Source organism: Chelonoidis abingdonii, chromosome 25 (assembly GCF_003597395.2).
Source record: "Chelonoidis abingdonii isolate Lonesome George chromosome 25, CheloAbing_2.0, whole genome shotgun sequence".
Taxonomy (NCBI): domain Eukaryota; kingdom Metazoa; phylum Chordata; order Testudines; family Testudinidae; genus Chelonoidis; species Chelonoidis abingdonii.
The window spans coordinates 6,507,133-6,523,794 of record NC_133793.1 but is presented as its reverse complement, the minus strand read 5'-3'; the positions used below and the strand labels follow the sequence as shown (position 1 = coordinate 6,523,794).

General features: G+C 40.1%; 1 protein-coding gene across 3 annotated transcripts in view; it reads left to right on the top strand.

Annotated features, from left to right (window-relative positions):
* PTP4A2 (protein tyrosine phosphatase 4A2) overlaps nt 1-15,787 on the top strand; it is a 26,790-nt gene extending 11,003 nt beyond the window's left edge. For 2 of the 3 annotated variants that reach the window (XM_032787829.2, XM_032787830.2), the window contains exons 2-6: nt 2,009-2,667; nt 5,072-5,164; nt 8,821-8,951; nt 12,209-12,283; nt 13,396-15,787. In XM_032787829.2, coding sequence (XP_032643720.1) covers nt 2,572-2,667; nt 5,072-5,164; nt 8,821-8,951; nt 12,209-12,283; nt 13,396-13,504 — 504 coding nt within the window. In that variant the 5' untranslated portion in view covers nt 2,009-2,571 and the 3' untranslated portion in view covers nt 13,505-15,787. The remainder of the gene's footprint in view (nt 1-2,008; nt 2,668-5,071; nt 5,165-8,820; nt 8,952-12,208; nt 12,284-13,395) is intronic. The other variant, XM_032787831.2, reaches the window with a different exon arrangement.
* Nucleotides 15,788-16,662: the final 875 nt, after the last annotated feature.

Here is a 16,662-nt window from a genome sequence, read left to right as displayed (position 1 = left end):
TCTGCTCAGCTCCTTTCCCGGGCCAGGAGGTCACCTGATCCCTTTGTCTCCAACACCTTCAGTTGGCACCTTTGCAGAGGAGGGGCCCAGGCCATCAGTTGCTAGGAGACAGAGTGCCCAGCATTTAGGTGCACTGGCCCTTTCCTCTGCAGCAATCACACACCCTTATCCCACCACGTAGATAGTTAAGAACTGCATAGGGGACACTGAGGCACCAACACAGTGTTCAGAGCAAACATTAAGAACAGTCCCAGTTCGTCACACCTAGATACCGCCTCACTGAGATAGATTAACTTCAGTGATAGGAGAACCCCTCCTGTCACTGTAGTGATTTGTCTACTCTCAAGCACTCAGGTTGGATTTGATTTAAATCACGAGTCAGGAAGACTCAGTTTAATCATGGTTTTCTACATAAAAGTGCATTCTTGTTGGTTGTTATAACCTTAATGCATATTTTTCACAACTCGGAGATAGATGTAGGTTTCATTTTTAGAAGGTACACACGATATACATTTTTAAACAGTGATTTATTTTGAAAACTTTTCAGATTAGTTTTACAGCTATATCAGAAAATGAATGATTGTTTGGTTATTTCATTTACCGAAGGTAATTGAAGCAGATATTTATGACGTCATTGGGAGGTGAACTATCTCCAATTCAACAGGTTAATCATTACCTCTGGAAACACAAATCCACAGTTTGAGAACTGCAAAACTAAGCATCTCTGATGGTATCTTCTAGACTGAGCGCCAAGTCCCATTGGGTAGATAGAAAGTTTAATCTAAATAATATATACGGAAGCCTGTGACACCCCACAAGAATGGGTCCCTAATCCATGAACTATTGGAACTTATTTGCAAATGTTTTTGTAAACATTACATGAATATATTGTCTCATATAATAGAATTTGAATTTATAATCTCTATTCCATGATGAGATATCTTTGAGCTATAATGTATCTTAAGTAAAACTATCTTTGTTTTTTCCTCAAAAAGCATTTTATCAAAAATCCATTATTTTTTGTTTTAAAGTCATTGATTTTTATCCACCCTGGAAGCACTACAATGGCGCAGTTGCAGTGCTGCAGCTGTTTAAGTGTAGACATAGCCTTAGCTGATGAATGTCCTAACTTTGGTGAAATCAGCATTGATCCAAAGTAGAATTATGATTTTGCTGTATTCCATTATGTTATTTGTTCTGAATACTGCTTTACAGAATGTTAGCAGTGCTGTTGTTCTGCTTCCTTTTCATGCTATTCATATTTACTTGAGGGAAGTGATGATCTGATTAGTGAAACTCTGTTATCTAGCCATTTTGTGTTGAAACTGAACTTACATAAATAGCTTATGAAAAGTAGGCTGATTTACAGATTAAGAACATAAGACTGACCATACTAGGTCAGACCACTGGTCCATGTAGCCTAGTGTTCTGTCTTCCAACAGAGGCCAGTGCCAGATACTTCAGTGGGAATGAACAGAACAAGGCAATTATTTAGTGGTCCATCCTCTGTCATCCAGTCCCAGCTTCATGCAGTCGAAGGTTTAGGGATACCCAGAGAATGGGGTTGTATCCTGGACCCTCTTGGCTCATAGCCATTGATGGACTTATCCTCCATGAACTTACCGAGTTCCATACAGATAAATCATAGAATTTGGCTGTGGAGAATGTTTGCTGCTTTCTATTGTAAACGTTTAATTATGTGCTGCTTGAGTGTATGATGATGCTATTTCATCTTTAGTTCTGGTACTTTTGATTAACTGAGATTTTGTAGAGTATTTGTCATCCATCATGCTAAAAGATAGAACATCATATTGGAATGCTTCTTGGTACTACAATAAAAGGTGTGATTCAGTGTACATCAAAGTACTTTCAAAAGCAGGCTTGTTTGTTTAACGCTTAATGCTTTAATTATGTTGAGGTTTCTGGGTGCACTTTCTGGGTTGAGGTTTCTGGGTGCACTATCAGAAGCAACAATCCCTTTTAAATATGACATTTTTCTTCTTCTTAGGTTTTCTGTTGGAATATACGTCACACATTTATGGCGATTCTGAGCATCAGGGCAGACTTCTGCCAGGCCCAGCACAGCACCCTGGCTGACAAGTGAGCGTGTCCTACGTACCATAATTACTTTGCCTTGAAGACTCCAGACACAGCGGTCACCCTCAAATATATGGGATATCTTCTGCATATTGGAAGCATATTCCTTTTACTGACTCAAGCAAAACTAAGCATCAAGAAAACAAAGTGGAGAGAAGATCTGTCCTTATTTTTTTTGCCTCACCAGTGCCTAAATGTAGTACAGGCTGCCTAGTCTTGCATGTAGTCAGAATTTTTGGAGTCTGAAGGATACCACCTGCAGTTATTGAGGCCTAAATTGAATTCAAGTGGATTCTAGAGCAAACCTGGTTTTCTTGAAGTGACAAATCTTAAAGAACAAACAAGTCAATAAAGATAGTTCTGATCAAGCCCAGGCATTTTAGTGGTCTTTTTAATGTTTTCTGCTGTGAAGCGTTTCAAGGGTTATTGATTTATTTTTTTTTTGCCCCTACGTATATTTTTTTGTTTGCCATTATGAACCGTCCAGCCCCAGTGGAGATTACTTATGAGAGTATGCGTTTCCTGATCACTCACAACCCAACCAATGCAACCCTCAACAAGTTCACAGAGGTAAGGTAGCCACATAACAGTAGTAGTTTTTTTTCCATTCCTTGCGTTTTGAAATTTCTAAAGCAGCACTAGAGACGCATCTCCCAGATCCATCCTGGGTGATGCCATCAGAAATACCCTTTATACTTAGTTAAAGAATTAAAAAAAACAAACAGGTACTTTGTTTCATTAAACTGGTTAAAGCTCTCCTGATTCTGTAAGAAGGAAGCCTTTGGTGATTTCCTTTCTTCAAAGTCTGCATCTTTTGACTGAGGCCTGGTCTACACTACGCTGTTAAACCGATTTTAACAGCGCTAAATTGATTTAACGCTGCACCCGTCCACACTACACTGCTCTTTATATCGATTTAAAGGGCTCTTTAAATCGATTTCTGTACTCCTACAAAACGAGAGGAGTAACACTAAAATCGATATTACTATATTGGATTAGGGTTAGTGTGGACACAAATCGATGTTATTGGCCTCATTATTTTACAGTAGCTACCCACAGTGCACCGCTCCAGAAATCGACGCTAGCCTCGGACCATGGACGCACACCACCGAATTAATGTGCCTAGTGTGGACGCGCACAATCGACTTTATAATATCTCGTTTTATAAAATCGGTTTAAGCTAATTCGAATTTATCCTGTAGTGTAGACGTAGCCTGAGAGAGGCTGGGTGGGACTCCTGGAGCCCAAAAAGGTGACTCCTCTTAGGCTCAGTCTACAATCAAAAGTTAGGTTGACCCAGCTACATGGATCAGACAGTGTGAAAAATCTATGGCCTGACCGACATAGTTAAGCCACCCTAAATTCTCATGTAAACAGCACTACGTTGGCAGAAGAATTCTTCCGTTGACCGAACCACTGCCTCTCTGGGAGATCGGTTACCTATGCTAATGGGAAAACTCCTTCCGTTCTCATAGATAGTGTCTATGCAGAAATACTATCATGGCGCAGCAACTGTGGCATTTCAGGTGTAGAGAAGCCATTATACTCTGCCATCCACATAATTTGCCAGATGATTTAGCATCTTGTCTTTACCTTTGTTGTCTGATGTAATAAAGTGTACTAACCCCAGAGGGCCATGGCTCATCTTCTGGCTTTTGAATAAGTGGTTGATTAATCTCTTTGGCCTTTTGACTAAGATCAAGTGTAATATATAGAGGTCAGACTTCACTTTTTTTTTTTTTTTTTTTAAATTAATCTTCAAACTCCCCTTCTAATCCCAGAATAGTTAACAATGTCTGGTAATGGAATTAGTAATGACACAATTTTTAAACTACGTCTTTAGACTAAACTGAGATGAATAGAGTCCCTTCCTCTGTACGTTGGGTCATATCCAAATTACTGTAACTGAAACGAGAAGGGTTTAAACACTTTTTAAAACTGAAGCTTAAATTTTGCAGTAATAGATGGCATTACCAGAGAAGCATTGGTACAGCATATCACTAGATCCCATCTTGTGCAGACCATGGCATATCTTCTTATAAGTCCTTTAGGGAGACTAGATCATGCCCTTGCAGGGGGAAGATTTGATCGACTAGATCTCTTCCATTCTGGTAAGATCTTGTGATCCGATACTGAGCTTTCATATCAATATGATTCCACCTTTCAGGAAGATGTTCTTTTTGTCAGCAGTCAGCTCAGTACTAATGGTTAATTTGGACTGAAACCCTGATTTTTTTCCCACTGATGTGATGTTTTCATTTTATTGTTATGGATTATATTTCTAATACATTGTCGAGGGGCCTAGAGCCTGGGCTGGACAGTGCATGTGGGGTATTAAAGTGTAAAAATAAAATTTTGAAGAGCCATTCCAGGTATAGGCAAAGGAGGAAATGCTGCTTGCTGTTTGATCTTTCAAAATGAACTGGGGCAGCTTCAGTTTGATCTAATTGTTTATCTAGCACGATGTGCTACTTCTAGTGCGTTACAAGGAAGCTAGAATATGGTTCTGTGTTTGTTCTGTTCCTCTCTGTTTAAAAATGTCTCAGCATTGCCTGAGGCAGACAGATCCATGCATCTATTTAAAGAGAAAAATAATCTGCGTGCAAGGAATAAGTAACTCTTTTAATTTTGCTGTTACATAAACATACCTATAAGGCAGTTTTCCCACTCTGACCTCCCACCCTAGGTGAAATTGACACAGAGGTATTTCCTATTCCTCTTCTCCCCCCGGCCTTTTAACCCTCATCATAATGTCTGTCAAGACCACATCCTTCCAGCTTAGAACTGGATGAGGCTCTTGGAGCTGTCCTTGCTCCGCAGTTATCTAATCTCCTCCGTGGAACTGTAGAGCAATGTACACTGTCATTGATTCAGCATAGCATGTTTATTTGGCTTTGTTAAAGTTGAGAAAATGCTCTAATTCCCCATTCTGGGAGTATGCTTCATGTGTTTGCTTTCCTTCTCGTTCTTAAAGGAGCTTAAGAAGTATGGAGTGACAACCTTGGTGCGAGTTTGTGATGCCACGTATGATAAAGCTCCTGTTGAAAAAGAAGGAATCCAAGTTCTAGTGAGTCTCTTTTAAAATTCTTTCTGAACTGAAAAATCATTAAATATTAATCAGATGTTCCAGCGCTGTTTTGCATTCATGCTTCTGCCTGATGATGACCCAGGACTGTGTGACTGTGTAACAATTGAGAGTTTGCTTTGATATGCTTGTTCAGTAAACTGCTTGTAACTTTGTGAAATACATCTGATATTGTGACTGTGCTGTTTATGGTTAGATTTGCACAATGAAATCTGGTGTTGCTTGGTGTCTCTAGACTGATTTTTTGTTAGCTGCATGAAGGCATTAAGGATGAAGGCAGACACGAACTTTTGAGGCAGTGCATAGTATGTCAGATGTGACTTTTCAATATAATAAAAAGGCTAAAGTGATGCATCAGTCGCTCCACTGTGATCCCAGAAGCTGCACTTTGCTTAGCAGTCAGTTGTAGGTAGTCTTCTATTGCCTCTCATTTTTGTGGCTAGAGACCATGGGCAGTTGTGTGGATTTTCCTCCAAACTCTGCAGAACTTGTGTTTGCGGAATATGTTCTGTTCTGCTTGATCCTACTCATAAACTTATATATGACTTCAAAAGAAAAGGTTCAGAGTTATTTAGAAATGGGTACTGTCACGCTCTGATTTCAGCACTAGCTTGTGGGGAGCCTCCTGCCTCACTACAGCATTGTTTCTCTGCTGGATGATCCTCCCTGCTCCCAGCACACCCATTAGCCATAGTGTTTCCAGATCATCATCAAAATGAATGAATTATAGCAGTCAGTTTGCTCTGCCGGGAAAGCAAACTGCCCAGGAACAGCACAGGCTCATGAACAACCCTATTTCTACCAGAGATGCAGTTTCTTTCCTTCTACCTCCACATTGCTGTTGAAATGCATATATATAGCTATCATAAAATTCCTTAGGAGTGTGACACTGTTTTGGTCAAAATCACTTGTTTACAGGTGAGGGGCATACACCATGCTGACTGGAAAATGGGCCAATGTCAATTATGGTGCAGAAGAGCCAATTTACTTCTGCAGTGATGACCAAATATCCATTTAGGAACTTGTATTTTCCTCAGCACCATGATATTTGAGTGTCTTACAAATTCTAAGTTATATACACAGGATCCGGTATGTTTGCCACACTTGTCCTTGATAACTAGCCTTCTCTCTGCATTCAGTATGTAACAGCTCCTAGTATACTCTTGTTGCAGGTGAGCAAAACAGCAGAGGGAACAAGTCCTCTAAGACATCAGACAAGGATAACAGAAAACAGGAGGTGACAGAGAAGATTTGCTGCTAATGTCATACTTGAGCCAGATGATTCCAGCCATGATAGTATCTTCATTACTTAATAGATGACAGTGATGTTCTGGCATTTGAGTGGCTCTGAATATTCAACAGCATGACCCACAACCACTTATCCCTCTTGAAACCAGCTCTGTCAAAATGGGCTGCTGTCACCATTCAGAAATGGTGTTATATTACCAGATTGCTGAGAAAATGACATGCCACTATTTAAAGCTAACATTTGTTTACAAAAACAGTGAAGATTAAAACCACAGCCTGACAGATTAGCATCTGTTATTTAAAACTGTTGAGGTCAAAAACCTTATGAAACTCCTGAAACAGCATTTTAGCAAATCTTGAGTTCTTGCCATGATATAAGGTGATATACTAGTAAGAGGGACAAAGATGGTGGAATGTAGCAGCTAGTGAGCCTGCTTTGACAGATGGCATAGTGAGAAAGCAGGGAATTGGAGAATTAGATGTGGCGTTTGAACTATACTTGTTGGTAAACAAGAGTATGCAATAAAGAGATTAAACTAGGGAAATAGGAGACTGGAATGAATAGTATCTTTGGGATTAATGTACCAGATGACCAGAGGATAGCTAATGTAATGCCAATTTTTAAAAAAGGCTCCAGAGGCAGTCCCGACAATTGCAGACCGGTAAGCCTAACTTCAATACCAGGCAAATTTATTGAAACTATAGTAAAGAACAGAATTATCAGACACATAGACGAACACGATTGTTGGGAAAGAAGTCTGCATGGTTTTTGTAAAGTGTAATTGTACCTGACCAATCTACTAGAATTTTTTGAAAGGGTCAACAAGGATGATCCAGTGGATATAGTGTGCGTAGATTTTCAGAAGCCTTTGGTGAGGAACCTTGTCAAAGGCTTTCTAAGCAAAGTAAGTTGTCATGGGATAAGAGGACACGTCCTCTCATGCATCAGTAGCTGGTTAAAAGGTACGAAACAAAGGGTAGGAATGAATGGCCAGTTTTCAGAATGGAGAAAGGTAAATAGTGGTGTCCCCCATGCGTCTGTACTGGGACCAGTGCTATTCAACATATTCATAAATGATCTGGAAAAAGAGGTAAACAGTGAGATGGCAAAACTTGCAGATGATACAAAACTACTCAAGATAGTTAAGTCCAAAGCAGACTGCAAAGAGTTACAAAGGGATCTCTCAAACCTGGGTGAATGGGCAAGAAAATGGCAGATGAAATTCAGTGTTGATAAATGCAAAGTAATGCACATTGGAAAACATAATCCCAGCTATACATATAAAATGATGAGGCCTAAATTAGCTGTTACCACTCAAGAAAGAGATCTTGGAGTAATGGTTAATAGTTCTCTGAAAACATCCACTCAATGTGCAGTGGCGGTCAAAAAAGCTAACAAAATGTTGGGAAGCTTTAGGAAAGGGATATTACCTCTGTATAAATCCATGGTATGTTCACATCTTGAATACTGCATGCAGATGAGTTTGCCCCATCTCAAAAAAGATACATTGGAATTGGAAAAGGTATAGAAAAGGGCAACAAAAATAAGGCATCTGGAACAGCTTTCATATGACTTGGACCTTTTATCTTAGAAAAGAGATTAAGGGGGGATATGATAGAGGTCTGTAAAATCATGACTGGTGTAGAGAAAGTGAATAAAGGGTGTTATTTACTCTTCATAACACAAGAACTAGCTACAGAATAGCCCGTGATGGGGAATCAAAGGGCTCTGGGCTGCCCAAAGCCGCGGGGAGCCCTGAGCCCTTTAAATCTCAGCCACGGCCGGGATTCAAAGGGCTCTGGGCTGCCCGCAGAGATTCCCAGCCGTGGCTGAGATTTAAAGGGCTCAGGGCTCCCCGCAGCTGCAGGCAGCCCTGAGCCCTTTGAATCCCAGCCCGCAGCTCCAGCGGATGAGCTGGGGCTGGGATTTAAAGGGCTTGGGCTCCCCTCAGCTGCAGGAGCTCTGGTCCCTTTAAATCCCTGCCTCAGCCCCACAAAGCTCTGGTTTCCCCCAGCCGCCGGAGCCCTGGGCCCTTTTATTTGCCCCTGACAGCTCCCAGCTAGGAGCCCCTGGTTGATTTAAAATCAAGTATCACCTTCCCATTCCCACAGCTGTTTTGGTGGGGCAGCGCTGGGAAAGAGGGTTTGTTTCTGCAGGGCTGAGTGGTGCTGGGGCAGGGTGTTTCCGTGGGCCGGGAGGTCCTGGGGGGGATGTTTCCGTGGGGCTGGGGGGTTTCAGCCCTCAGCTGTTTTCTTTGGAGTAATGTGGCCCTCTCTGCTTTACGAGTTGTGCAGGCCTGCACTAGCCCTACTGTTGATTGTGGATTGCATTCTCTATCCATGTATAATCCCTGCACAAAAATTATAGCTAATCTTTTCTTCCCCTGAAGGACTGGCCATTTGATGATGGAGCGCCACCCCCAAATCAAATAGTTGATGACTGGCTAAACCTGTTGAAAACCAAATTTCGTGAAGAGCCTGGATGCTGTGTCGCTGTGCACTGTGTTGCAGGATTGGGAAGGTAAATGTTCTGCTGTTTTGGTTTTGTAAGGGATTCACTTTAGCACATACATAAACTAGTTGAAGATTTCATTCTGGAAGATAGCTGCATTTATTCAGTTACAAAAAAACAAACCATGTTTAAGTAACATCAACAACTTCACACCATCACAAAGAAGCTTACTACAATTTTAAAATGGTAGGTGGCAACTGTATTTCAAAGCTCTTGTTTCATCTTGGATTGTTTGTTCACAGTAGTTGATCTGACAGATCATAATGGTGCCCGAAGAATTAGAGAATCTACTCAGTGAAAAATGCATTGCATCTTTCTTCTAAAAATCTCTTGTGCTTTTTGACAAACCTAATGTATATATGCAGCATAAGCCAAATACATTGTAGCTTAAGCCGAGAGCAAATAAGGTTCTGAATGCCTTCTATTCCATTGATTTCAGTGGGAGTTTGAGATTCTATACGCACCTTATATGGTTGGATTCTTTTTTGTTGCCTTCCAAATATTCAGAGTCATTGAATAATGTTACGAAATATTGGCATGCAAAATTTCACTTGAGAGCTGCTTTTTTTAAATCTATTATTGCATGAAAGTCCCAAACTAGTTTTTAAACTCTTACAGTTTTGAGGTTGAGACATTTGAAAGCAGACCAGAGCAATTTTTTTCCACTTATAAGCATTTGAAAAGAGAGATTCCCATTCCTGCAGCAGTGTGAATGCTGGTATAATAATATATTGATACACAGCAGATTAAACAGCCTTTTTGGTGGTTAGGAGACCCAGTGAATTGTAATTTGCTCAGTCAGCCCTAAACTGGCTTTCCTGAAATTGGTAACTCAGGCTATTGGTTCTGTCTCTTTTTAAATCCCTTAATTCTTGGCTGTATTGCCTACTCCCAATATACAATTCATACATCTATTTCCACAGGAGCTCCAGATTTCATATTCATCCTAAGACTAGGACAGGTATTGTTTGAGATTGTAGTGTTGTTTTGTTACTGAAAGCTAAGCAAATTGTCATGTATGTGCCTTTTCCCCCTCTATTTTCCTACCTCCCATTACTCCACAACCCACACAGATCACATCACCTTCCCTTCCAGTCTGGGAAGGGAGTGCCCCAAGATTGTTCCTGATTTGTGGATTTCTACAGCATCTAATTACTAGGACAGCTGACAAGATTATTAATGACCTCTTCCAAAGTGTAAAAGCTCCAGTTTATTATGTAAAATATACTTGTGGAAGGTGGTTTTAGACAGATTGAACTGTCATTTAAAATTAGTCTTTTGAATCATTTAATTAGATTTCATAAGGTAATTAAGATCAGGCTAGTTCAATACTTGCATGAGGGAACTCTGAGATGCAGCAGAATATAACTAATTCAATGAGTGTAACTCCTATGTTAGTACTGGCTACCATCCCAGCATAATTCTAGGGGCACTGTTCTGTAGGAGTTTCCATTTTTTTGATAAAGACCCAAAACCAAAGTCCATTGTGCCTGAGGCCCCCCGGTACTTCCTGGTGGAGTATTCAATCCAGGTGTCTTCCTAGACATAATCCAATTTTAGTAATTGTATATTGTCTCCTAAATCTCCTCCTTTGTTTTCAACCTATTATGCTGTTCACCACCTCCTCTAAACTGTTGTACGTTAGTGCTATGTGCTATTTAAAACTTGATCTGTTTCACCCAAATGGTGGGTAAAGAGAGATCTCTCTTGCATATGATTTCTTTGTGGGTCTGAAATGCAATTTTCTCCTTCTCCAGGAAGGAGTCACCATAATTGGGACTAAAGAAAATTCAGTACTTCAGTTAACTGAGAAAGCTAAATAATAGAACATCCAGTCTCACAAATGTAAACAAATAAGTTCTGTAAACAAATAGCTACTTGTCCTACATGCTGGGAACAAAGAGATAAATACCTGAGATGCTTTTGTGATGGGGGGTGGGTGACCTATAAATCCTTAAATAGGTATAATGAAAACACAGAAAGGTGAGATAAAGAAAAATCAAGAAGAGTTATGTAAGTTGCGTTGGCTGGTCTTAACTTGGTTCTTAAATCCATTTCTTCCCCTGGGGGAGAGGTGAAATGCTAAAGCAGGGAAAACCTGAGCAATGCAAAAACATGGCAATTAACATGATTTGCTACTCTGTTCTTTGTCTTGTTTCTATGAGGATTTTTTTGGGAGGGGGAGCAGGGTGGAAGATGACCATATATTGTAGCTCAATTAAATGATTTAAAACCTTCCTGTTTCTTGCCCAGCATTGAGTCAAACTGGGCTGACAATTTGACATCTACTGTTATTACAGACATGAGTTTTTAGATTTATTCATTCAGAATGAACTTTCTGGTTTTCCTCTTGGGTTCCCTTTTTTGTAGAAAGAAAAGGAAGAACTTCTTAAGTTTTGTTTAGGCCCTGGGAATTTATGTTGCTGGGGAATCGAACGTCAAATGTTGTCTGTTCTACTACTTACATTTTTAAAGTGCTTGTGGGACTTCAGACTGACAGCAGTGAAAACTGAAGTTGTGTTTATCCAGGTACTGCACAGCAGTGACGGTGCAAGCTGCCTTGCCAGAGTTGCTCAGTTTTGTTCCTGATTAACTGTAAGGTCAAGTCATTCCGTTTACAACCTCTTTTCAATCCTTGACCTCTCCTCTGCCACCAAGGTGCTAGTGTAAATTGTGTGCTAGTGGTTATATGAACTGAGCACTAGGAAGTGGACTCAGAGCATCATCTCCCTTCACAGAGCACCCCTGAACCAACCATCCACATATACTCCCTACTCAGCTGGGCTGGTTTCAGAACAGTGACCTGCAGGCAAAAATCTTATTCCATTGCCCCTTAAGTCCCACATATTATCTGGCAAAAGGAATAAGTGTCAATGTTGTCATTTCAAAAGCAGTGCATCTCTTTAGTCTGTATGGGATTAAAGCTGTGTTGTAACAAGAAGTTAAATGTACCAAAGATGAACCTCAAATTTATTTATGGCTAGCAAAGTACAAAATTATTTTATAGTAAAAAAGTAAAGAATAAAAATCCATTATTACTATTTCATGGCAGACACTGAAGGAGCTGTTGATTTGGTGCTGGAAGCAGAGCTTTCTGCTGAAGAGAATTTTACATTAGATGCTGCAGGCAAATGGCTTGCTGTAGGAAAAATATTTAAAGGCAGGATACTTAAGCTGTTTGTTTATAGACTAATATGATCTATTTTGAGGAGTTCAATACATTGGTTCTCTAGACTGTTAAAATAAATACTGATTTCTCTTCATAGGGCCCCTGTCCTAGTTGCACTGGCTCTCATTGAATGTGGAATGAAGTATGAGGATGCAGTTCAGTTCATAAGACAGTAAGTAAAAGTAGTTAGCTCTCCAGCACGCTTCCCCTCTTGTATGTCTGGCTATGCAATGTTATCTTTGTGTTTTAAGAGCAATGTAGAATGAAAGCACTGTTTTGTGCCACAGTGCATTTGGAGTGAAATAAAATGCTAACACAAGAACTTATAGAATCAGTTAATAAAATTACTGCTTGAGGTGGACACTGACAAATTGCTAAAGAACTAAAAACTAATGTAGCCTGGCCAGGTACCATAGCAGCATGATGTTCTATAACTCTTGGGTCAAGCAGCATGATCAATCTACAGCAGGACCCCAAAGATCAGGAATCCTGACAGTGTCATGTGTGGAAGGGGCATAGTCTACTCAGGAACTGGTGGCAGCCATCCAACATGGAAAACAGCAAAAGTGGTGCTTGAATGAGAGAGAGCATAAAGTTCTGGGGGTTTTGTAATAGCACCAGATCTTTAACTGAAGCCCACCAGGTAGGAAGATAGTATACAACCGTGTGCCAAAAACATGTTTTGTGTTGCTATTGGAGCTCCAGGGTCTTCAGCTGCCTCCCTAACCCATCTCACTGTCAAGAGGACTTCCTTGGTCCTCCTAAATTTCCTTTCTTGATTTTCCTCTCACTACTTCTAGCTTTACCTCTTTTTCTTATTAAGTTAAATAATCCTCTTTGTTAACTCCCTTCAAATATTTGTATTTGCTTGTCATGTCTTCACTTAGCTAATACTACACATGTAGACATCACATTAATCTTCAAGGGTGGAGTGCCCTTTATGTCATTCAGCAACCACTTCTGCTTGTAGGAGAGGCAGTGGACTCCAGGGAAACTAAATCTCCCAACCCAAAGGCATGCTGTAGTCTGCTCAGTAAGATGAGGGATGGAAGTATTTTATAATCCATAGATTTGACTAATTCAGCTCTACAGATGAGTTTCAGGTCCCTGTTGAGATCTCCTTTCCTAGAGAAGGCAGTGGATAATGAAGCGAGCCAGATGGCAGTTCTGTGGGGCTGGAAAAACCTTGCAGTGCTGCGAGCGGTTATCTATTTTGAAATATACACAATAACTGAAGCCGTACTTTTGCAATTGATATGATGCCTTTTTTCTGTTTTATTTTAGGAAAAGGAGGGGAGCTTTCAATTCCAAACAGCTGCTTTACCTTGAGAAATACCGACCTAAGATGCGATTACGCTTCAAAGATACCAATGGTCACTGCTGTGTTCAGTAAAAGAAACCTTGAACAAAGGCTGAAGTTATCATGGCTGTTTTCTGGACTCTTGTCACCTGGAAATGTGAATCTGGAATCAAACTACGTCATCAAATTAGTGGTGGAGTTAGTCCTCCTCAGCCTCTGTCCTAATGGTGGTGGTGATTTAAAAAAATAATAAAATTAAAAAAAGCAACATTTCAGTGAAGGATTGTTTTCTCCTCAAGGTGCAGTTTGAATATCTGCCAGGAGAAAATCAGTTTCTTGAACCTTCTGTATTTTTAACTTTTTTAAAAAAAATAAAATAAAGTGAAGTTTATGTCTAAGGAAAACCAGCAGAGCATTGGGTTTTACAGAAACCATTTTCTTGGTTCGGGGACAGTGCTTCATAGTTAGGTCCTGGCATGTGGAATTTCCTTTGGGACTTCCTTTTTTAAATATTCTTCTTATTTTTAATAGTCTCTCCCACTCCCGCCCCTTTCCTTGCTGAGAGCTGGCAGACAGAAATAAGGAGGAGCCTTTGTTGCTGTAGGTGAGCAGTGTGACAGCCTTAAGTCCAACCGGGCACTTGTGGTTGTGTTGTGTGTCTATGTGGTATTTAGATTTTGCAAATGACAGGATGTTTTAGGTAGTTTTCTTTAACTGAAGATTCTCTAATACACTTGGTGAACCTGCTGAAGGCCTTTTCTAATTGTTAGAGGTAGTATTTTTACAAATAATGGGGGGGAGGGGCGGTGTGTGTGTGTGTGTGTGTGCGCGCGCGCGCTTGACTAAATTGTACTTCTCCAAAAAACTTGGCTGAGAACTTAACTTTCTGCTACTTGGGTAGAAAAATTATATCTTGCTGGAGGAAGATTCAGACATCCATAATCCAGAAATGTCCTAGTCAACTAAAGGAGATTCCAGGCAGGGAGTTTTTAACTTCTCTGTCCTAAGAAACAGACAGGCTGTTGTGGTCATTGTCCAGATTATCTCTGCCTCTTTAAACATAAACCAGGACTGGAAGGGTCTCATTGGTACTGCATGTGAGGCTCAGGTAGTATATATGCAGTTTGGTCTCTGAATAAATGCCTGGTTATGGGTATTTTCCCAGACTGATCCTCATGTACAGTTCAGTTTAACCACTGATTGCCTTGTTCTTTTTTTCTTTACCAGGCTCTTTCTGAGAGAGAATCACTGGTTACACACCAACAACGTCTAATATGCATACACTGTCAGCAGGCCGTAACTTACAGGGTGGGGAAAATGCTGATTTTTGGGGGACAGGGGCTGGAATGTATTGTTTGTGGACCAGTGCAGTATTTTCCTTGCAGTTATTGCTGGGTTGAGTGCACTGATCAAAACTAGTCATTTGCACCGCCTCTGAGAGGTAGTTTCAGTAAAACTGGTTTTACCAAATTAATTGTAATGCCAGCTTAGTGTTCTGCCACATTAGTGATCTTGTGTGCTTTCAACTCAACATTGTGTTTGTAATATTGGTCAGCCGCTGAGAACTTTGAACACAGGTTTAGGATCGTCTTGTCCTGTGGTCTCTTGCTGTGCAGCACCAAAGGCTTTCATTTGTCTGTCCTAGCAGCAGTGTCAGCAAGTACAGACTGGTACCCCCTCTTTAGTAATACCTCAGATACTGGTTATGTGAACTGCCTCTATATGATATTTTCCTATTCCAAAGTTTTTTGTTTTAATTTGTAACCTAACAAAACTGTATAAACACTTTCAGAAAACATATATAATTGATTTTAAAATTCTATTTCTAGAAGTGTTTTAAGTTCAAACAAAAAATGATGGTACTACTCAAACCTTCCCACTTAAGGACACGCCAAAAGATCCCTTTGTAGGTTCAAGGCTATAAAACACTGCACCCCCCCAAAGCTCAGATACTGTATCTTGACTCGAGCTCTATTAATGTAGTAACAGACTCCTTCCTGCCTTAAAATGTGTAATGTGCTCAATTTTTGTGTGTGTGTTGTAGATAAAGGGGGCGCACAAGTGTGCATGAGGCTAATTCCTACATGTTAGGAAAATAATTGGTAATGTCTGATTCTGCACAGGGGTACATAAGGCTGGAAGCATCTAATATTGCCCCCTCCCCCAAACAACAAACCAACATTTTAATTATTCTCATAGTTGGATTTTTGTTTCTGCAAAATTAAAATATTTTGATTTTGAACTGAATAAAGTATTGATAGCTGACATCAGTTTGACAAATGAGAGAGATGTTGTACTGGAGGGGAAAAGGGTTGTAGCCAGATTGAAAACTAAAGCCCAGACCCTTTAAAAAAACAATAAAAAACCCTATTTACATACTGTGTATAACTGCATTCCGCCTAGTTTTACTTTGATTTATAACAATATACTATAGTAGCTTGTACTATGACCCTGCAACCTTAACTGAATTGAGAAAACAGGATAAAGTCACATAAGTGCACAGACACGTATACAGTGTAGACATGGAGTGTGAGGGGCTCGACTGTGACCGGGGCCCAACAGGCACAATAGCTGGTTCAGCACTTGGACATAGTGCAATAAAGTTCTTACTGTAAATGGCTCTTACCTCTGGTTCTCAATGAATTTACTCATTGCATAGATGTTAAATTCTGTTCTTTACCCTGGTTCCTAAATGGATTCAGACTAATCTGTCTACAGACATTCCTTCGTAGATGGTTTGATGACCACAGTTCAGCAGTGAACAGTGTGAGCTTGCTTGTGACTCAGTGAGTATTTGGGAGGCACAGTTCCATCCTGAAAAGAGGAAGAATTGCTGCAGACATCAGCTGTTTCTTTTCCCCTAAATCACCTGTTTTTTTTTAAAAAAAAAACATGAAATCTCTGTGCAGCCTTTCCAAGTACTGTAAGATCTGTTGCAAATCTCTTCTCGTTTCCTGGACGAGACTAGACAATGTGCCACTTGGCAGAGTGTGAATTAAAACATTTTCTGGGGGAATTTCTAGAGCCTTGGGTCCTAATCGGTTTAATTTCATTTGCAGTGGAGATCCATAGAAGAGATGTATAATTTACTTATGTAATGAGTGCTATTTTCAAAGCTCCACAGATAGAAATTCTAGTCAGCTTTGCTTCGTTGCCATCAAAGCAGATAATTACTCTCAAATCAGTATTAGATTTCTAATTTTTATCAGATTTTTCTCACCAGTACATTAATGCAAGGTTTCAATCCCCAG